A 17044-nucleotide genomic window follows, 5' to 3' on the forward strand; every position below is an offset into this window, starting at 1 on the left:
AATAGATATTAAATTTAAGGGGGAGGGGGGGATAAACTATTGAATATACTACTTGAATTTCTATCGAGGCCAAGTTTGGTCAAGAACTCAGTACATATTATATCTTTCCAAGATCAAGCAAGGTACATGGCCTTCGTTGACTTAAGGCCTCCAAACTTAAGCATATGGAGACAATAGTGGGTCAACTAATCCATTTAAAAAATGGGTGCATTTGTGATCTATAACATGAAAGATTGTCAGAACCTGTCCATCAATCCGGTATATATATTTTTTTTCCTCTTTGAGAGATGGAGACTTATGATGCTCTGCTCCAACTAAAATTTGGTCAAGTATTAACGCATTAAATGTTCTCATGCAGTTTAAAACTAAAATAAAGTAGATCTTTTTTCTATCCTTTCCGTGCAGAAAATCTTGGGCGAGGTCTCTATGGTCCATCTTGGATGTGTTACCACTAATCCACATCAAGAAAGTTAGGTAAAGCTCATGAGGAAAGACTATTGATGAGTGAGTGAGTGAGTAGTTGTCTTTCTTGCATGGATTGGTAGGGACGAGTCAAGTGGAAACCTCCCTCACCAGCAACTGGTGGTTTCTTGGTTTGCTGTTAGTGAGTAGCTTGTGAATCCCAGAAGCTCTGGACCACTTGATCCTATGAGGCCCTTCGTGTCCTTCAAAAGAAAAGTAAAAAAAAAAAAGAAAAGAAAAGGAAAAGTTGAAAGGAGAATAAAAAAAACATCATCGATCATGGTACTATTATGAGTCTAACGTTACCTGCATAGAGTATATATTGAATGAAGAACCGCAAGAAACCAAAAGAGAAGGAGAAGACACAGCCTACCATAAAAGAATGGGTTAATTGTGGGAAGTAGACTAGCTCAATCCATGCAGGCTTCTGTGTAAACTTTAAGAATGTCTCTGAAAATTGTGGGTAGTAGACTAGCTTAAATCTTAAGACTTTGCTATTATTTTCCCTTTATCCTCACTTTAGATCATACAAAGTCTAGACCATTAGGTTTTGTTTAGTTTGAAACTAAGCCCCAAACTCGATTAATTAATCTTAATTTTTTAAAAATAAACTTAATTAAATATTAAAAAAATAAAAAATATTCAATAGCTGAATCAGTTTAGAAATTTAGTTCAAGATGGATTCTTAAAGCGATATTTAATACTGGAACTACCAGATATGAAATTTATGATTGTATCCGCCTTACCTGCCACTTTCTATTCTTTGAGTTCTGCGACTTCTGCAGATAGTAAAGAAGGTGACGAACAGTTCAAAGAACTTGGACTCAAATCAACCCAGAGGGGAAGCTAGTTTGAGAAGAGAACTGGTAATGTCTTGTTTGTACAACCATTAACTGCATCCCTTTTGAGTAAAAGGGAGATGAAACAATCATCATTCCCAGAAAACGAGAACAGCAGAGATGAAAGAAATATCATAAGACCGACAATGTCACTGGATAAAAAGAGCAATACATATGTTTCTTTCACAGATCAACAACATAGAACACAGAACTTGGCATAGGCAAGTCGCATTCTATCTCTAAACAAATACGCTATCTAGTATAGCTACCTGAGTTATACTGCGAGTCAGCAATATATTTACAGACCAGCAATAAAAAAAAAAGAAGGTGAAATTTCCACATCCACCTGTCACTGTAAAATTGGCCAACCAACCACAGCACTCTACCAAATTAAGGCTTGGCTTGCACCCTGGTATAGGATCTCGGAGGTTCATGCCTTGCTATTGGTGGTAACTGCAATATAATAATAATAATTACAATAACAATAATAAATAAAGAAGATTTTGACAAGATATCATCACCCAGCAAAAGGCATAAATGCAATGCAATCCATAAGTTCAACTACCTGAGGAAGCGCAGGCTAATCCAACAATACCAAATGAGCAGAAGTTACAGAAAATAAATGTGACATGACCGTAGTAGCTAATTAAAAGAGGAGTAGTTCTACAAATGTCCCACATGGCGACGGCAAGGGTAGATACATAGGAAAGTGGTGGTCATGGTAGGTTAAAAAAGAGGATATCCTAGTTGTAGGCAACATTATAGTGGACTTTATAAAGACCTCAAGGAGAAGTCAAAAGAAACAACTAATTGATGGAAATGGGACACAAATCTTGATATTTTAAATTCCAGCCGAAAAGATAACTCTTGTTCCAAGATGGTCAACATCGAAGAGGCAACAAATACAGCTGCATCAGAAGTCATAGCAAGAATTACCTGACGCTGGAGAAACTGACTCAAAGATGAGTTGTCACAGTGCATGAGACCCTCAAATATACTAGATATATAGAGTTATGTTCTACAGTATTCTTTGATGGAAACACCTCAAGTTAGGTCGCTAGGATCAGTATTTGAAACAAACGAAGATTACAATGGTAACATGAATTGCTTTACAGTATTTGGAACATCAACACTATAATAGTAATAAAAAGTAGTAGTTCCACAACCAGCTTCAAAAAACTGGAAGGCAGGTTCAGAAGTCCAAAGAGTATCACGAGTCAAATCAGTACTCAGATGTTTTCTCAAATTCACTCGGCTTTGTAAAATAATGAAGAGTATTGATTTTGGTAAATCAAAGTGTAGCTCAAAAAGATGTTGATGAAGGTAGAGTGAGCTTAATAAAATTTTGATCCCTATTATGATTTCTTTTTATTGCTTGTCAGCATTTAGGGAACAAATACCTTGTTCTGAAGCCTCATTATCGTAGAAATTAGCATTTTGTCGCCAACAATCTGCCTCAACTTTTTAATCAGTTCAATCCTGCTGATCTTTTGCTTCTGATAGAAATAAACAAGACAAAAGTTAGCATGTCTGTGATATATCAATGTCCCCAGATGTCTTGAGGAGGGAACTTAAACCTTGAATTCTTCATAACAAGCATTAACCAAGTCCATGTCTTGAGGAGGCACTTTTGTTGAAATTGCAGCAAACAACATTGAGAACGGCATCCAGGGTGAGGTAGGAGCTCTTGGAGCTCTGCCAAATATGGAACCTTGAGATTGAATTGCTAAAGCTGGAGATGGCTGATAATTCCCATCCTGATATGTGACAAGACAAAGTAATAGCAATCAAAATCTGAAACTTCCTTTGATGAAGAGCACATGCTTTAAATTGTCCTTTCATGAAACATGAAGATAACTAGTAAAGAAATGGACTATAATCACTGAACATTTTCATTCTCTGTGCATCTGAATTTCAAATGTACATAAGGAAGATGATTAGACATTGTTTTTTCATAATTTAGAGGAAGATCAATACTAGCTTTTGTATCTTCTTCGCAGGTCGAAATTAGTTATCTAGAAGGGTAAATCATAACATTAGGATGTGTTATGCTCCCATGAGTTGTAATAATCAATAGAACTGCAGTGCAGTGGAAGTAAACTACAAATTTATGGCCATCTGCTTCTACAGAAATTACAGAGAGTAGTAACTAACATAAGCTCATGCCTGTTTGATTTGAGCATGGGTCCAATTAGCTCAGTTTGGGTCAGATAAAGATCATAAATTTGATCTTGTTCAGAAGCTCAATTTTCGTCAGGTTGAACTTAATATGATATAAAAATGCTGGGTTGGGCCTAAATCAGGTCAAAACCATCTTAAGATCAAACTGTATTAAAAAATAGGCCTTTCGGAATTTCCTGCCAAACAAAACCTGCTTCAATCACTTCCATAGTTCCACGGTTGCACCATAATTGACGTGTGTCAAAAACTAGCTTATAGTCAAAAGAGCACTTTTGAGCCTTTTTAGGAACTGTAGTTTCTCGCATTGGGCTGCTAGGTTGCAGAGGGCAAACAAGTCAAAGATGGAAGGATTAGCTACTCCTAAGCAAATCTCATAGCAACCCACAATCAAACTATACTCTGTTGCAGTAAATGGCAAGCAGATAAATTGTTAAACTGATCATAGAGAACGCACCTGCAATAAAGTAAGAGGTGAACTAGAATTTGTAATAACAGACATATTAGATGCACGGTCTTTCCCATCCAAACAATCTGCAGGGACAAAACAGGGAAAGAATAACAGAATATTGAAGTTTAGTACAAAACCGAAATGCAGTTATAAAAAAAAAACAACAATAAACCAAGGAATTACCTCTGGCCTTAGAGGGCACCTTAATGGTTACAACATACTCAGGATAGATATGTGTATTCACATGTATATCCCATATAATATAATGCTTTGGCTTTTGAAGATCATCTAAGCCACTATCAAAATCTTCATTGCTAGGTTGGGACTGTTTAGATCCAGGAAGAATGAGTTCCACATTTCCCATTATAACTCGGCATAACATCATATGGACAATGCCATGTTCGTCAACATCAGAATAACTAGCACTGTCAGTAGTAAGTCGATTAGCTCTACTTTCCTTAAAACTAAAAATAGAAAAATACGAGTGAAGGACCTGAACATATGGAAGAAGAAATGTAAACGGACTCCATGGGAAATAACAATATTCCAAATAGTACACTGTGACAGCTAATATGAAGATTGAAATATAATCTTACCAGACATTGGAATGATTTGCTGGTACAAGATGATTGCCAATGCCATACATAGGGCCATGTAAAGGCTTCTTAATTTGTAAAACACCCTGCGACATCATGTCCTGCACAGCATCTCTTGAAGAAGCAAGCCAAGCATAACGGACATTTGCATTGCCGCGGTGATTTTTAGTAATCTCTACCTGCTTCTGAAAAAGATCAAAGCGAACCTGACCTAAATTATCAACTAATGGGGTTCTATATATTCCAATTATATCCTTTGCATCAACAAGTGGGCCAAGTCCTTGGAGTAACATATCCCTCACAGCATAATTGATACGAGGATCGCAGACTTGCCCAGTCACCTTCTCATTACAGGATCCTTCAAAAGAAATCTTAGAAGGGAAGAAAGAACAAGGCTCATTTTCTCCAACCATTTCATTTGCTTCAACAAATATCTTCTGGTCACTGTCAGAACCTACTTCAGTCTTCACCCTCTTAATATTAGAGATTACCTCATCATGATGATCTGAATTTGAGCTTTCAGCTGCACTTACGGAAATCTCAATACAGTCATTTTCACAATTTGGCTGTGAACTCATTATAACATTTTTCCCTTTGTCAGAAGGTTGACATACATCTGATGTAAAAAAGTCAGGATATAATTCAGGAAAAAAGCATTTCCCATGTTCATCAATCCACGCAATTGGCTTCCGTAGACCTGTATCAAGATCAACGCAGATCATGTGTACAAAATCCAACAACAATTGCAGGTTTTGATGTACCGCTTCAGTAATTGCCTTCTTTGTTTGAAAGTCTCTCTGGGCCAAATGGATGATGTTCTCCGGAAAATCTTTCCATTCACCATCCTGATAATACAGCACGCGCTGCGGCAACCCACTTGACATAAAATTGCGATAACTTTTAACAATTTGTCTATCCGAAAAGTAGCAGGAGTTAGTATTACAGGTTTTATCTGCAACATGCTGACAGGATCCAATGCCATCTCTAGCATCAGTGGGATATGCAGCAGAGCCCCGCTTCCTCTTAACATCGCCTGTCTTTCTGCCACATTTATCCAATACCTTTACGTTCTTTACTTCCATTTTTATGCACAAAAGTGAACGCTAACCACTGACTAAATCTTCTTAACAGCCTTTCCTCCACCGATTCCACTACTTATTATAATTTATAAACATTCCACGCGATATATTACAGAAAAAAGTCTCCGGTCTGGAAAAGCAAGAAGCAAGGTGAACCTGAAGCAATAAACACAACTTCTAAAATAAGCATCTACTCATACAAAGCACCTCACTAGAATGAGGAACAAGAGAAATAATCATATGCATATGTTAGATGCAAAGAATATATCCTCACTGATATCACAAATCTCTCAATGAATTCTGTAATGACTGTCAAAAAAGACTAGCAGTTCAAAGAGTCAGAGCTAGTTCTTTCTGTTGTATATATTATATAATCACGTTGCATTTGTAACAAAAGCATGGATATATATATACATATATATATATATGTATATATATATAGCGAGGGAGAGAGAGAGACTAGCAAATAATAGAAGCTTGATTGGCCCCTCTTTTAAAGAAGAGGATGGAAGACACCTCTTGCCGTGGCTATTCTGGAAGAGGATGGAAGACATTCTCTCCCTGCAATAAAATCAAGATGACTCCCAACACCTAATGAAATATCTCAAATACAGCTTGTTTAACTCTTCAAAAAATTAACCTGCTACATTTCTCTGTTGAATAAATATAGAGATGTATCGGCCATCAAAGTAGACAAAAGAAATTTTTTATCCTAGTTAACATATACAAACTAACCACAAAGTTAAATCTCAGTGAAAATTTTAGCTACAAATAATCTTATGAAAAGAAATAATAATATTATTGACAAGTGAAAACAAATCATGCCCAAAGAAAACAGAGAGATTTATACAGTGAATAATAGAAAGATATTTATGCATACAACCCATACTAAGATGCCACTTGTTAGGAAAAAATATAGCAGAGGAAGAGGAAATTCAGTTACTTCCCCTACGGAAAACAAACTCATGTAAATAGGCAATGTGTTAGTTCTTGACCCGCCAAGTAGAGCTCTGTAGCGCACCAATGTGTAGACACCACAAAGAAAGGGGGGACTCAGGCAAGACACAACCATGTTTTTGTCGCGTCGCACAGCTAAATACGACAAATAATCCATGTGCCATTCTTTCAAGGCAATCGGATCTCTGCATTAGTCAATGGCAATTCATACCAGAAATAGAAGCAATAGCTGCACTTACCAATAAATACCGCTTGTCTATTAATACTACATGCATTCAGCAGTACCAACATTAACAAGAAGCATCGTGCATGCAAACTAAAGAGTTCAGTAGCAATCAATAATTTACTAACATCAGTATAGAAATTATGAACGCATGATCTCTCTCTCTCTCTCTCTCTCTCTCTCTCTCTCTCTCTCTCTCTCTCAAAAGAGAAAAGGGAACAAGGCAACACATGATCACAACGGAAACCAAATTGAGACAGATTGAGACAGCGAACATCGAAAATAAAACTAATGAAGTAAAAAGAAGCAAGCATCAACTACAAACAGTAACGACAACAATCAACAACCAGAGTTCCCCCAAAATTTACAAAGAAAAAAACTAATTTTCCAACCCTGGGGAGTTCCATATGGTAAAATTAACATCTCTTAGACATAATACAACAAACCTTTAATAGAAATCCTCATCCAATATCCAATTTCCACACCTTGATCGCTCATCCAAGAGAATCCAAAACCAATCAAACTCAATTTCTTCCAAAAAGGAAAAGGAAAAAAAATCCCAAATTTCCAATTAAAGAACGCATCACAAGAGCAAAGCCCGAGATACAGCAAAATCATCCAAACCAAGATCAAGAACGGCAACGAACCGAACCCACGATCAAGTAATCCAAACCACAACTAGATCTTTAAGCAAGAAAAGGATGAGAAACAAGAAAAAAAAAAAAAAAATCCCTCTTACAAGAAGATCGAGATCGAGATGAAGCGATTACCTGAGGCTAGTAGAGATCGGATGCTTCATCTCTTCGAGAAGAGCTCTCTCTCTCTCTCTCTCTATCTCTGATCTCACGATCTCTGTGGTCGCGAGTGACGGTTTTCTTTTTCTAATCCGGGGCCCCTCGGTATCGGCGAGCGATGATGAGACCCGAGCAAAAGGGGCGTGACGGTGGGGGAAACAAGGGTACAAATAGCATAGAACGGTCGGCGCTCAACCCTCTCGCAGTTGCCGACATCAACCCATCCGACGGTCCAGATGAATGTTCCGTATACTGTGCAACATCTCTAGCCCCTCCATTTTTCTTTTGATGTATAAGCGCGGGCGTAGACGGGGGAATGTAAAGAAAGACTTGAACGCGATACACGTGGCCAGTATTTTGAATGTCCGATCGTAAAAATGAGGTTTATACGGGTTGTCCGGTTCCGGAGTCAGTTTAATACTTTGACCATTTTACCATGGGCATGGGCCTCAGCCTGGGCGGTTGACCCATAGATTAGAAATTTCTAGAAGGTGGATGTGTTGATAGTTAAACTCTCTCTAAGCTTAAACTAGTTTGCTCGTTAAAACTTATTTACCCAAATAATTTATTATCTAAAATAATCCTATTTTGGACGAGTCAAATTGAAAGAAAAAAAGAACAGTAACACCGAACTCTTCGTATTATAATTTGTATCTATCTTATTCACATCTAAATTTCATCTATTCTAGTTTTATCGTATTATAATATAATAAACCTTGGTTTTATCCTATTTATTAATTTTCTTTCTATCTGTGTTTAAAAATAAAAGTTCAACCTTTCTTTTAAGAATAAAATTCTGCAGCACATTATAACTTACGTGAAATGATGATTAATTCAGTGTATTTTTTCAGACTATATTAGCTTGTGGGGGTGGGGGTGGGGGTGGGGGTGGGTGGAGGAGGAACATTTTAGTCAAAAATTCATTTAGCATTTAAAATTCCAAGGAGGCATATAAAAATATATATTTATTATTTATAATTTTGCTTTTATGAAATTTGACTCAGTATTATACAAATTATATAATAGTTAGTGAAAGTTAAAAGGTATAACTTGTATTATATGATTTGATACTAAGCTCCGAATTCAATTAATTAGTCTTAAATTTATTAAATTTTATTTAATTTAGAAATCTTCGAACCAGTTGAGTTGAGAATCCTTAAACGTAAAAGCAAAGCGTCCCTAGTCTATGAAAAACTAAACTGATTCTAAAGATTTTGTTCTGAAATTTGATGGGTGGGTGTGTGCGTTGAGTTTGTTTTGAGAAAAGAAGTGCATTCATTCCTATGTGGAGCACTGAAGTGTTATTGAGGAAGAAGCAAGCGAGAGCCAGTTGTTGAGTGGAAACGTCTCCTTTTTGGGGGCAAGACGAGCTAATTCACTCAATACGTTTCATAACAAATTGCAACTCGGCTCATTAAAAATTTATGGTTATTTTTCGCAAGAGACTTTGTCACGCTCGGTCTATTGACTATGAGCGATTAAAAACTATAGTATTTTAGCTCGGCATAATAAATCCCGACAGGTTGGTGGGCCGGGCTAAATAACAAAAGGCCTGACCTGGCCTGGCCTAAACTCTCTGCAGCTCAATTGAGAAATACTTTGTCGCAGCCGCAGCCTACTCTTGTGTTGGCAGTGGAAAGAGATGGGAAAGGAGAGCGCGCTGTGGGACGACTCGGCCCTTGTCGATGCTTTTGATCGCGCCATGGCCACCTACAAGGTTGGATTCCTTCTTCTTCTCGCCTCTTACTTCTACAGTGCTGTGTTCGTGTTGGTTTGATGCGCGTGGAACTCGAATCATGCTTCGGTCGTTTATCTGGAAACGTAGATGAGATGTTTGAGGAAATGGGTGAAAGGGTTTATGGTAGTTTGATTTCGAGCAGTCATGTGGCCGATAAGGTTTTCTCGGTTATTATTCCTTCCTTTCTGAAGGAGAGTGAGTATGTCTGCCTCCCAAATTGTATCCGACATAGCTAATATCTCTATGTGAAAAATTTACACATACAAACACACACACACAAAGGCGAAGATGGTACTCATATGCTGCAGTTATAGCTGTGCTGTGGTCTCCTCCATTTAAAGGGTTCGTCCTCAATTTTCACCAAGAAGTTAGTGGGAGTAATTGAATTGGATTTGCACAAGATTCCTCAATTCGCAGAATTGTCTATTAAGTGAGCGAGCACTTCAGTGGTTGGGGAACTTAGTAGTATAGCTCATTGCTCTGGCTCAGATTGCTTTACATGTACAGTTTGAAATCACAATATTTAGGTTTCTTGTATGTTTAAAAGATTATTGTTCCCAATACCTTCTTTATTGGGCCATTTATATAGCAATCAATTTGAAGAGCTGTGCCTTATCGAGGGAGCTTTACTGGTTTTTCAAAATTGCACATGTATTGCTGATATGTATATTAGCTCTTCTGCTTCTAATATATCTTTTATTTAGTGTAGGCCACTACTTTGGTGCACCTCAATTTCAATATAGTACTCCCTCCTTTTTCCGACAATGAATGTTTATCTGACTGGTCAGAATATTTGTTTTAATAATCACCTGCTTAATATTAGGCAATGCATAGCAAAAGCAACCACAGAAGTTCTGCTGAAGAAGAAAAACAAACAGGCGATGTTAATGAAGAGGAATCCGCGCATACCGAGCCAACAACAGAGTAAGAAATTACGACTTCCTCAGTGAACCCTGTGCTTTGAAATATATACAAGTTGGTGGAATACTTATGCAGACGCATCTTTAGATATTTCTTAAATTACTTTACCTGTATTTTCACCTTTTTCTCAACTGATTGAGTTTAGTTCAACGTGGGGATGATGTCTTTAATTTTTTCTAGAGTCATACTGATTTAACATACACTATTGCAAGTTGTTGAAATATCTTTTTTAATCGTCTATATATCTCTCATTTTTTCTGCTCTGCAAACTTTGGATTCCTCATCATTTTTATGTTCTTTATGCAAGACTGGAGCTGGATGATAAAAGCAATGAGATATCCAGTAGAGAAACAGAGACTTCTCTACCCTGTCACGAGGATGGGAAAGCTACTAAAGACCTTCCTATTCAAGAAACTTTCCCAGATTTGCATGCCTCAGAATCTGAGACATATTCCCTGGGCCTCTTTAGTTCTGATAAGAAAGTTGATAGTTACTCTAATCAACAAAATGCTGAGTATAATGAACTGCTTAGACATTACTACGAACTTGAAGACCAGAGGCAAAAGGTACTGCAGCAACTTCAGCAAGCAAGTTATTTGAATTTTGAAAACCCAGTTCAATCTTCCACATGTCAAGAACAGCAACTTCTTGCATATAATGCCTCTGAATATGCTAGACAACAACCCTGCTCGCTGTGCTCAAGCTGCTGTTTGGCTTCCCCAATTTTTCCAGCATCTTCTTGTAACATGAATATCCCATTACCTGGCTGCTATTATAATCTACCATGTACTTCATGCTGTTCTGCATCTCAGGCGCATAGCCATCCTGGTTCTCTAATACTCTTCCTTCTTCCACTACATATATTTTATTCTAAAAGTTTCAACCTTTAAGAGTTAGCTATGATCTCTCGTTATTTTATGATGTTCCAGGTGGTCAGTGTTCTGCTCAAAGTGGTGTAACTCTTATTGGCACGTCATCCACATCAAATCCAATAAAGCAATCTGCTGGTGCTGAAGATTCAGTTTTCAGTCATGGGATGAAGGCTGCTGAAAGTGCAATACATTCCATGAAGACTAAAATATCTGGGGATTCTAGCTCATCTGAAGGTGCAATTTTCTAGTAGCCTTTTAGAACTCCCGATTTACCAGATCAAATTGATTGTGAGGATGATGTTGTACATATTGCAAATTTTATCTAACAAATTCAGTTTCCCTTCCTGTTGTTTTTTCTCAATTAGGACTTTTCTTTTCTTTGATTATAACTAATATGTCAAGCATCATATTGTTATACACTCTCTAATTCAAGAAGGTGAAATTTGAACTACTTTTCCGTAACTACAGGAAAGGAGAAGGAGAAGGGAAAGAAGGAAGACGAGACCATTGATAGAGATGAACATAATGGTTCACACAGCATATGTTCAGAGAGCGATCTTGCTGCCGTTTTGGGTGCATGGTATTCAGCAGGGTTCCATACAGGCAGGCAAGTCTTGTACTTAATGCTACAAAATCTATCCTAGAAACTTTTATTTCCTTTTGTTCTCCTTCCCTTTGTATGTGTATGTACAAGAAGAACAATGAAAACAATCTCAAATATTCTGTTATGCAGGTACCTCTTGGAACAATCAGCGAGAAGCTCTCGCCAGTAGCTCTACTTGGGTGATTCCAACAATTCCGGATATCCTCAACTCTGACAAAATTAATTCGGCTGTTTGTAAAGACGAGATACCACAAACTTGAGCTACTTTGCATGTCTGTATTAATGATCCAATTTGCAGACTATAGCTTTCAGTTAAATGTTAAGTATGAGGAATTTACCCCTTCATGGGTGACGAGTAGAATTCAAAGGGTTTTTCCCGTTTGAATGGCAACATAATGTAATTGTTTTGGGTTGTCTACAGGAAGAATTGGCCACTTTGTTCGGGTAGGGCCCAAACAAGCCAAAACAAAAATGAGTTCAATTAATGCTATCATTTATTAACATTGTGACAAGCATTCTACAACTTAATTGCGTCTTATCTTCACATCATATATATAAATTAAATATATTTTATAATAATAAAATATGTATTGATTATAAATAAATATATATATATATGCACTTAATCTCTAAGAGATGAATCTAAAATAACTGTAATTAAATTGCAAATTTCCTTATTGTGGAACTTAAAAAGAGCTAAAAAAAAGTTAGTGTAGTAGAGAATAATAAAAGTAAATAAAAAGAAATATGGTGGACCTGCCCGTTCTGCCCAACCATCATGGCCGGTCAGCAGCACTTTTCAAGATCGTGACCTCTCGATGAGAATATTCCATTCCCCATCTCCTGCCCCTTCTTTTTAGTTATATCAATAATTAACAGCAAAATTATTCCTACTAGTTTACTCTTAGTCGGCAGCCCAGTTACCATCCGACGGTCCGAAATCATGAACTGGCCCAATTGGACGGCCCACGTACTTCCAAACAACAGCTACATTAATTAAGTCATTATGGCTTCATCTGCAAGTTAAAGAAGAGAAAAAGGAGCAACGTCTGGAACAACCGAACAACTCAAGACTGCGACTCCAAGGAACCCACAGAGGAGAGGACGAGGGAGGGCAAATAGTTCTCTTTTCCGGATTTATTTACCGAGGTAAGTATTAGTAATCTCTGTTTGCGATTTGTTTGATTCGTCGCTCTGTTTTGTTCATATTGATTAAGTGTAATCAGATTCTTTTTGGTGGATGTTTGATCTCTTTATTAAGAAAGTTGTCATCTTTTTGCTGATAATTAACAGATTTAGAGGTAAAGTTTTGTGGGTAGGATTTGGTTTTGAGGGATCTATTCGGTTTGTTGGATTTATCCCGGTAATTTTTGCCAATTCGTTTAGAGTTAAAAGATTTGATCTCATATCCTGGGTTATTATAGCGCTTGTTGTGTAATGTTGTGATCAAAACCCGAGGATTTTTTTTTTTTTGGTTGGTTGGTTGGTTCGTTGGTTGTATAGCTATTAATGTGATGTGTTCTGTGGAAATATTATGGACCACTGTTTGACTTTATGTTCTCTAATACAGTAGGATTCTCAGTTCTGCTCTGACGGAATTATGTGGCATCAACATTGAAACTTGGGATAATTTTACAGCAGAATTTTCGGATATGAAATTGCATGTTAAATCACAGATCCTTGTATTTTCTGAAGTCTTCATAAACTGTGTTTGTGGAATCCTGGTTATTTCCTATACTGTCCGGGTGTTTGCTCTTCCTGTCTTGATTTCTTATGCCTGTTGATGAATTGTCGGAGATCTCATTACCATTTACTTGAAGATAGGTTTAAAGGACATATACTTTTGTGGGCAATAGTGATTTATGGTTCTACCAGGCTGATGGATTTCTTGTTTATCTAAATTATGTGCTATTAAGACCCACTTTTTGTTGTTCTATTTACAGGTTTAGTTTCTTCTATGTGATAGTGTCTTGAGACGAGAATGAATGACAATTTAATGGATAAAGTCAGCGCCTTTGGCGAGCGTCTGAAAATCAGTAGTTCTGAGGTGCGTCAGAAGATGACAGCTGGTATGAGTTCTATGAGCTTTAAGATGAAGGAGTTCTTCCAAGGTCAGAACCCTGCAGAGAAGATTATTGAGGAGGCCACCTCGGAGAACATGGATGGACCAGACTGGTCTACCAATCTTGAGATTTGCGACATGATCAATAGTGAAAAGGTCAACAGTGTTGAACTGATCCGAGCCATCAAGAAGCGAATCATGTTGAAGGATCCTAGGGTCCAGTATCTTGCCCTGGTTCTCCTTGAGACCTGTGTGAAGAACTGTGAGAAGGCTTTTTCCGAGGTTGCCGCAGAGCGCGTCCTTGATGAGATGGTTAGAATGATTGACGATCCCCAGACTGTAGCGAACACTAGAAACAAGGCTCTTGTCCTTATTGAAACATGGGGAGAATCTGGAGATGAGCTCCGGTACTTGCCAATCTATGAGGAAACTTACAAGGTATTCAACTTGCATAGATTTACTGATTTAGATTGTCAGTCATATTTTATTTAACAAGGTACTCCATGGCCTGGTATATGGAATTATAAGAGATCCATATCTTCAAAATATTTTAGCATCTGGTATACATATGATGCTTCATGATATCACAATAAAATTTTCTGTTATTATTTGTATTCGTAGTATGTTCTGTGAAAGCAACCTGATTTTGTTGTGAATGCAACTAGCCATATTGGCATGTGTTGGAATGATTTTGTTTTGCTCTAAAGTAAAGGAATCCTCTCACCAGGAATCAACTTTTGTTCTCCTATTCTTGTTTTTTACTTTTTAAGATCCATCTTTATCATGTGCTTTACATTGGAAGTGATTTATACTACGCAGACTTTTATTAATGCAGTACTTTAATAGTTCTATATAACTTTTTCAAGTTTATACTTTTATTGCTTAAACCTTATAGTTGAGATAATAGCTGTGGCCAAAAAATGCCATATCATTCCCTGTACTCCATGTTTGAGTGTGTTATTCTCGTGTATGGGTGCATGTTCTCAATTATAGATACTTATTTTAAATTATTTGGTATTATATGTTTTTAGAGCTTGAAATCAAGAGGAGTTCAATTTCCTGGACGGGATAATGAAAGTTCCGCTCCAGTATTTACTCCACCACGCTCAGTTTCACAAGAAGAATTTTATGACAATGCAACACAGCAAACTTTCAATGAGGTCAATGTGCCCAGTTATACTGCTGAACAAACAAAGGAAGCCTTCGATGTGGCACGTAATAGTGTAGAACTTCTTTCAACAGTTCTATCCTCTTCACCACAACAAGATGCTTTACAGGTGATTTAGTTTTATATTTTTTCTCCATGTATCATATGACAAAAGTATTATTGCAGAATGTAATCATATACATATGATTATACTCTTGTTTTCTTTCCACCAGATCTGTTTCTTTAAGCTTATCTTTATCACCTCCACTGGTGTAGAATGATTACCGATGGTTATCTGATACAACTCGGTGACCATTGTTGCTTTTATCTTCTTGTAGTCAAATTGACTTGCTAATCTTTTGGGTTGAAAAATATGTGTTGAGGCAAAATAATGAAGTGGATGCATATGCTTTTTAGTGATTCCTTATACTTTTAGATGCAGGCCATGTTATCTTTCACTGAATTTGGACTTAAAATGCCTGAAATTCTATGTTCTTACCAGAAGTTGTCATCTTGATGCATCTTGTTTTTTAAAAAATTATATGTTATCAAGATGTGGCCCGTCGGATGATAGTATGGTCATCTCGTAATTTGATTGCCTCCTTTATTCTTGCAGGATGATTTGACCACCACTCTCGTGCAACAGTGTCATCAATGTCAGTACACCGTCCAGGGAATCATAGAGACCGCTGGAGACAATGAGGCCCTACTCTTTGAGGCCTTGAACATAAATGACGAGCTCCAAAAGGTTCTCTCAAAGTATGAAGAGCTGAAGAGGCCTCCGGTACTACAGTCTGAACCAGAACCAGCAATGATCCCGATCGCTGTAGAACCTGAAGAATCTCCACAGGTTAGCAAAGAAGATGCCCTCATTAGAAAACCGGCAGGTTCTCAAGCTAGGTCAGGTGGAGAAGATGACATCCTCGATGATCTTGATGAGATGATCTTTGGTAAGAAGGGAGGAAGCACATCTCAGGATCAGGAGCCGAAAAAGAAGCGTGAGCAAGGGAAGGATGATCTGATCAGCTTCTGAATACAAAATTCTTCTGCTAAAAAACCCTTTTCTCTTGTTTAATATAATGATAATCAATCCTCGAGAGGGGATATCATTCTTTTGAAGGGTGGAAATTCCATATGTTTACTGGGGGTATCATTTATATTGTTAATGTTGTGTTTGAATATACTGGAACGTGAATAGAAGATTATGTATCTTTCTGAAGCTCAAGCAGCCTTTCGGTCGTGTCTCTTCATTCAAAGAGCATGTTTATTGAAGTTCACAAATATGTACCAAAATCCATTTCCCGTAGCTATGGCATTACAGTTTATAAGATATGCGCTTTTGTTTGGGAGTTTACTCGAACACAGTGGTATTTGGATGGATGCCTCATGCCGGTAAAGAAACGCTCAGAAATCAAAAGATAAAACGAAAGAAAAAAAAAAATTTATTCTGCAGCAGAGCAGATCAAGACTCTGTTAGGTGTGGCTAATTGATGATGTTCGGACAAAGAAAGTGATGTATGAAAAGTTCTCCACGTCCCTTAGCCTTAAGTCATCTAATTTTTCTTAAAAATGGGGATGAAAGTAATGAACTTATCTAATTTTTATATTTAATTACAGAAAATAAGTTAAACAGTAACTTCCTTACCTACTAAAATTAATTTAGATATTCTTTTTAATTCTTTTTCTTAATTATTTTATTGAACTTTACTTTCTAGAACCAAGCACAAGAATGATATATTTTATTCGTTTATATACTATATATCATTATTAATTATAATAATTATTTAATTTCACCGAACACTTTTAATTTTTACCAAACATTAATAAACCATAATTACTCACTAGCAATGAATTTACCAATTTACAAAACAGACCTTAGTAGCACCAGTACCTACTTTCCAATCGACTCTGACTCTCTGTTTCTATGTTCTATCTAACATTCTCAGACGACTTTTAGCATACCTGCTGGAATATATACGAATATAGACTAAGATATTTTGGATTATTTTACCAGCTTGCGTGACCTTCTTGGTTACAATCTAGACGCCGTCATAAGAGAAGAAGAGAAAAAAAAAACTATCCAACTATCAACATTCCACATACGTGTTCATCACCCCGTGG

The 17044-nt window shown here is 37.1% G+C and overlaps 3 protein-coding genes across 3 annotated transcripts; 2 read left to right on the top strand and 1 right to left on the bottom strand.

Annotated features, from left to right (window-relative positions):
• Positions 1-1422: 1422 nt before the first annotated feature.
• On the bottom strand, positions 1423-7727 carry LOC140784145 (inactive poly [ADP-ribose] polymerase RCD1-like). The gene is made up of 7 exons (XM_073131372.1): positions 7556-7727; positions 4527-5761; positions 4114-4355; positions 3937-4013; positions 2879-3058; positions 2702-2797; positions 1423-1754 (listed from the first exon to the last, which is right to left on the bottom strand). The coding sequence occupies exons 2-7, from the start codon at positions 5606-5608 to the stop codon at positions 1692-1694; spliced, it is 1740 nt and encodes a 579-aa protein (XP_072987473.1). The 5' UTR covers positions 5609-5761; positions 7556-7727; the 3' UTR covers positions 1423-1691.
• Positions 7728-8795: 1068 nt separating this feature from the next.
• LOC140784928 (uncharacterized) lies at positions 8796-12215 on the top strand. Its single transcript, XM_073132558.1, has 6 exons — positions 8796-9296; positions 10141-10241; positions 10546-11066; positions 11168-11344; positions 11579-11717; positions 11844-12215. Exons 1-6 carry the CDS (start codon positions 9222-9224, stop codon positions 11881-11883), a joined length of 1053 nt encoding a protein of 350 aa, XP_072988659.1. The 5' UTR covers positions 8796-9221; the 3' UTR covers positions 11884-12215.
• Positions 12216-12712: 497 nt separating this feature from the next.
• On the top strand, positions 12713-16142 carry LOC140784219 (TOM1-like protein 1). Its single transcript, XM_073131486.1, has 4 exons — positions 12713-12863; positions 13658-14214; positions 14808-15053; positions 15540-16142. Exons 2-4 carry the CDS (start codon positions 13696-13698, stop codon positions 15954-15956), a joined length of 1182 nt encoding a protein of 393 aa, XP_072987587.1. The 5' UTR covers positions 12713-12863; positions 13658-13695; the 3' UTR covers positions 15957-16142.
• Positions 16143-17044: the final 902 nt, after the last annotated feature.

Source organism: Typha latifolia, chromosome 3 (genome assembly GCF_019914945.1).
Source record: "Typha latifolia isolate L0001 chromosome 3, TyphaL0001v2, whole genome shotgun sequence".
NCBI lineage: Eukaryota > Viridiplantae > Streptophyta > Magnoliopsida > Poales > Typhaceae > Typha > Typha latifolia.